Consider the following 5,000-nt stretch of genomic DNA (forward strand, 5'->3'; position numbering starts at 1 on the left):
TGACAATCCAGAACGTTTCTGCGGCGTTGATTTCTTCTGGTAGCAACGGACCGCTTCGTCTGTTTCTTGGGTCTGAATGAGAACTCTTGATGTTATGAACGAAGCGTAGGACATAGGCTGTAACTCTTGTGAGCTTCTGCCAACTTGAGAAACGCAAAGGATCTACTGGGGGTTTCTGTCTGCTTACGGGAGCCATAAGCTTGGTCTTCCTTTTCTCGGCATCTTCTGCCATGTTTTGATAAGCTGGCTTGACTGGCCACTCTTCCTTGGGTGCTTTTAGAAATTGTGGTCCGTTTTTCCAACGGCCATTGACTTCTTCAAGAGGGATGCCTCTGCTAAGGTCGTCAGCAGGGTTTAGGTCTGTTGGGACAAAACGCCAGAAGTTGGGGTCCCAGGTGGACTGTATTTCGGCAACACGAACTCCTACAAACGGCTTAAACGAGACTGACTCTGAGTTCAACCAGTGTAACACGATCCTGGAATCTGACCAGAAAGTGACGGAAACGGGCTTAATTTTGAACTCGTCACAGATAGTTTGAGCAAGACGGGAAGCCACGAGGGACGCCATTAGCTCTAGTCGCGGGATTGTTGTTTGTCGCAGAGGTGCAACTCTAGCCTTTGCTGCGACCAGACGTACCATTTACTGTTGGCCGCAGAAGATAAGCCACGGCTCCATAAGCTACGGCGCTTGCGTCAGCGAAGAGGTGCAACTCCGAATCACCAGACACATTTGCAGGCTGCAGGCACCTGGGAAATTCGAGAGTTCGAAGCTCTTGGATTTCCTTGAACAACATTTGCCAACGTTGGCCCATTTCATCAGGCAAGGGGTCGTCCCAGTCATAGTCCTTCGCTCGCCAAATGTCTTGTAACGCTATCCTTGCCTTTATTGTGACAGCTGAGGCTAAGCCAAGGGGGTCGTACAACCTTGAGATATTGGATAGGACAGCCCTTTTGGTCAGTTTTGCGATGTTTGTTTCTTTAACATCAAAGCTCAATACGTCTGTCTGAGGATTCCATCCAACGCCTAATGTCTTTACGCCCTTTTCTCCGTCTAGATTGACAGCAGTCGGCACAACTGGGCTTTCGTCAGGTTTTTCTTCATCGGGTTTTCTCAAGGCAGCGCGTGAGAGCTCATTAACGACGATCTGGGAGGATGATATCCACTCCTTTATCTTGAAGCTACCGGTGGCTAAAACTCTGGCAAGTTCCGTAATGCTTTGTACGGCTTTCCCTGTTGTTGGGCAAGAATGGATCAAATCGTCCATGTACCTGTCTCGTCTCAAAATCACCGCAGCATGTGGGTTGTTGTCTTCGTTATCCTTGGCAATTTTCAGCATAACAAAACTTGCCATGTCTGGAGAGGGCTTGTCACCAAAGGTCACTCTTTGTAGGGCATAGATGGTGGGCGTCTTTGTGGAATCCAGGTTTCTCCAGAGGAACCGATGGACGTGTTTGTCTTCTTCTGGTAAGTCAATCTGCAAGTACATCTTCGAGATGTCCCCCACGAAGGCAATAGGTTCTTCTCGAAAGCGAAGCAAGACGCCAAGGAGATTTCCAATAAGGCCTGGACCCTTGTGTAAGAAGGAGTTTAGGGAAACACCTTGATACTGGCACGCTGGATCGAATACTATCCTCAGAGGGGTGCTTTTCTTGTCAGGTCGGTATATCCCGTGATGTGGGAGATAATGCACTGGTTTGACCTTGGCCTCTAGGTCCTTTCCACTCAGACAACGGGCCCAGCCATTCCTTTCATACTCCATTATGGCATTGTCATACAATTTGGCTTTAGCTTCGTCCTTGAGAAGGTTCCGTTCCAAAGAGAAAAGCCTCTTCTCCGCCAATGGATAGTTGTCTGGAAGAAGGGACTTGTCCTTTTCCAAGGAAGGCCGACCGTGTACCTGTTCCCTAGACGCTTACAGGAGCTCTCCATTAGATCTATGGCTTTATTTGACAACATAGCTGCCCTAGAACACGAACAGTCTCTTGCTTGTACACCGAGAGTTTCTAGCTCGTAAAACTTTGAAATGTTCAACAGCTCGACAAAACTTATACTGCTCACGGCATCTGATTTCTTGGTATTGTCGGAGCCAATGACGAACCATCCCAATTTCGTTCTCTTGCCGACGGGATCAAAAGGAAGACCTTGTCGAACTTCACATTCGGCATGCAGATGACTGTATTGAACCCCAAGAATAAGGTCTACAGGGCCGGCTTTATGTGATAGGACAATGTCACTGAGATGGATAAAGGACATTAACCATTGGCGATCCAACGGAGGGACATTGAAGACAGTTTTATCGATCTCGTATGCTTCTATGCTGAATTCTTCACTGCCTTCTATGGGAGAGATCCAGAACTTGAGACGCCTGCTCTCTGGTTGCCTCACCGCCTCTCCGCCGACAACAGCCAGATCTATGCGCTCACGTTTCCCTTGCAATCCTAAGGCTACAGCGAAATCCTTACGAATGACTGTCGTAGTTGCTCCACTATCGATGAGAACATTTCCTTCTCTAACTCGACCATTGGCTGCTCTAAAGCGAACTCTTACGACCGGTAAGATGCCGTTCTTGTCCAAGACTGAGGCGACGCCACTTGCTGTAGGAGGGTCAGTGTGCAATAAACTATGATGGAACCTTTGGCATCCATTAATATCGCATTTCTTCCTTGACCAGCAGTCTCTTGTCATGTGACCTCGGCTGAGACAGGAAAAGCACAACCTTGCCTTTGTCACAAGTTCGAACCGTTCATCCACCGTTGAGTCCTTCAGGGTGAGACATTCAGGCACTGTGTGACTGCCTTCGCATATAGGACACTTCCTTGTTTTGCCCTTTGTTCTTCGGGTGGAAAAGATACTCTTTTTTCCTCGGCCACCTCCACTTGATTCGGTTTTCGTATTCCTCGAGTCTCTCTGGATATCGCCAAAGTCTGGGTCGAATTCGGCTTTCACGCGTTTCCGCACAAAGTCACCTATGTGTTTTAGAGTGGGAATCTGGCCTTTCTCTCTGATATCTGCGACCACCCCTTTCCATTTGTCAACGAGATGATCTGGCAGACGCATCACAATTCTTCTCAAGCTGTCATTGGCGTTTATGTCTGCATAATAATTGAGACGGTGCATGATGGAGAGACAGTTGATGATATCCAGTGAGAATGCTTTGAGAGCTTCTCGATTGCTTCTCCCAATCTTCTCTCCCGTTGTCAGTTTGTTGACCACGGCTCGGGCTATGACACTTGGCTGGCCGAATTGCTCCTTTAAATATTTCAGCGCTGTAGCATACATTATGCCCTTTGATCCCAGGCCGGAGATAGCTCTTTCAGCTTCACCTTTCACGTGCATTCGTAACTGAATCATTTGGGTGTTGTCTTTAAGGTGTACCTTGTCGTGGATGTGAATCTTAAATTGATCTACGAAATCTGTATAGGAGAGGGCATCGCCATCAAAGGAGGGTAGCTGTATTGAAGGAATGTCCTTGTTAGCTTCTAACTTGAAAAGCGCATCGGCTATCGTGACATTTCCTATGTCGGACTGGGGAAGGAGGGTCTCCTGAAACTCAATAAGATCATCGATCCAGGCGTCAAATGAGCGGGCATATGCCAGTTCGGTCTTGGGAGCTAGATTAAAGACGGATGCTTGCCCTGATATCTGTGAGGCCTGCTGAGCATTACCGTGACTAGTAGGAGTTTTACTAGTGTGATTTTCAATGACTGTCAAATCCAGTGATGGACCGGTTTGGACCTGGGAGCTCGACGGTGTATTAGTCCCACTTGCTTGAGCTGTGACTGCGTTAGAACTAGCTACGTTACTTAGGTGACTCGTGTCTTCTCCAGAGCCACTTGTGTTACTTGTATGACTCGTGTCCTTTTCAGAACCACTCGCGTTACTTGCGTGACCCGTGGTTTCTTCAGAACCACTTGCGTTACTTGCGTGACCGCTCGCGTTTTGTACGGATCCGCTTACATTATCTGCTCCTGCTGTGTGGACTTGATTGTCTTCAAGCGCGATTACAGAACCTTCTACTTCTTCTTCAATAGAAAATACATCGTTAGCCAAATCATTTTCCCACTGATCCAAGGTGTCGTGCTCCTCTTCCTCGACGAGATCATACAGCTCGCCATTCTGATGTCGAGCTATTTCGTAATCCTTTCGAAGCTGTTGGATTTCTTTCTTAAGTCGCGTCTTGCTATCTTGAACTTGACCCTTATCGACTATTTCACGAATTCGCTTAATACATAAGGTCACTCTTCGGCGGCTTTGAGACCTTTGATTTCTCTTCTTCTTAAGGACATTCTCCGGGTAAGTTTCTTCGCTGGTCTCTCCGCTTTGGTCAGCCATCTCTCAGCATGAATGAAATGTCTGAAGGGTATACCAAATCGCCGGCTAAATCGACGCTCAAATCCTTCAGAAAATTTGGTAAGAACCCCAGCAGACAATGACCGAGCCAGGAAATCCTATTAATAGCCTTTAATTGAAGCAATTCTGAAAATAAAGTACAAACGAACGATTTACAAGACTGCATTCCGATCATATTTGGGACGTATAGCAAAGACGATTTCTATTGTAATATAAATGACATGGCTAGAACGAACTTGAAAACGAAAATAATGCAAAAATAAGACGATCGTACCTGAAGGGTAAAACCTCGCTCGGTCTAAAAGGCATGAACTTTCTGTAAAACACTGGCTGTACTGTCCGTAAGCTAATAACAGACGTGCTTCTTTGCTGACCGCGTGTTCAATGCTACTAAGTAACTTGAGAATGAAATTGAAGCTAAGCTAGAATTACGTGTTCGATTACTTAAATCAGTTAAAGATCAACTAGTTATTATATTAAGTTCCAGTCAATAACAATTATAACAATTACTAATGCAATGGTTGCGACCGTTGCAGAAATAGACAGCGGTTCTACTTTACGTGATACTTGCCTCGCAACGGAAGTTCAAAAAAGGTTCACGAAACCGACCATGTTACACGGTGCAAAGCCTGCCGAAACTCCGTTGCAC

The 5,000-nt window shown here is 46.5% G+C and overlaps 3 protein-coding genes across 6 annotated transcripts in view; all 3 read right to left on the reverse strand.

Annotated features, from left to right (window-relative positions):
• The window catches only part of LOC137989481 (uncharacterized), an 11,619-nt gene extending 10,972 nt beyond the window's left edge, over positions 1 to 647 (reverse strand). For all 4 annotated transcript variants that reach the window (XM_068835291.1, XM_068835292.1, XM_068835293.1 and 1 more), the window contains exon 1: positions 1 to 647. This exon is cut by the window's left edge and continues 1,558 nt beyond it. In XM_068835291.1, the coding sequence (XP_068691392.1) occupies positions 1 to 640 (640 nt within the window). In that variant the 5' untranslated portion in view covers positions 641 to 647.
• A 32-nt stretch (positions 648 to 679) lies between these two features.
• LOC137989482 (uncharacterized) lies at positions 680 to 1,760 on the reverse strand. The gene is made up of 2 exons (XM_068835295.1): positions 803 to 1,760; positions 680 to 747 (listed from the first exon to the last, which is right to left on the reverse strand). The coding sequence occupies exons 1-2, from the start codon at positions 1,758 to 1,760 to the stop codon at positions 680 to 682; spliced, it is 1,026 nt and encodes a 341-aa protein (XP_068691396.1).
• On the reverse strand, positions 1,741 to 4,767 carry LOC137989480 (uncharacterized). Its single transcript, XM_068835290.1, has 2 exons — positions 4,626 to 4,767; positions 1,741 to 4,477 (listed from the first exon to the last, which is right to left on the reverse strand). The coding sequence occupies exon 2, from the start codon at positions 4,331 to 4,333 to the stop codon at positions 1,760 to 1,762; it is 2,574 nt and encodes an 857-aa protein (XP_068691391.1). The 5' UTR covers positions 4,334 to 4,477; positions 4,626 to 4,767; the 3' UTR covers positions 1,741 to 1,759.
• Between the last annotated feature and the right edge of the window lie 233 nt (positions 4,768 to 5,000).

Source organism: Montipora foliosa, unplaced genomic scaffold (genome assembly GCF_036669935.1).
Source record: "Montipora foliosa isolate CH-2021 unplaced genomic scaffold, ASM3666993v2 scaffold_46, whole genome shotgun sequence".
Lineage (NCBI taxonomy): Eukaryota > Metazoa > Cnidaria > Anthozoa > Scleractinia > Acroporidae > Montipora > Montipora foliosa.

What these genes read in the sequence shown, in the direction of transcription:
- LOC137989482 (XM_068835295.1), bottom strand. Translation starts at nt 1,760, where the DNA reads ATGGAGTATGAAAGGAATGGCTGGGCCCGTTGTCTGAGTGGAAAGGAC. An exon ending in GCCTGATGAAATGGGCCAAC is followed by an intron (nt 748 to 802) that starts GTTGGCAAATGT and finishes CGAATTTCCCAG; the next exon opens with GTGCCTGCAGCCTGCAAATG.
- LOC137989480 (XM_068835290.1), bottom strand. Translation starts at nt 4,333, where the DNA reads ATGGCTGACCAAAGCGGAGAGACCAGCGAAGAAACTTACCCGGAGAAT.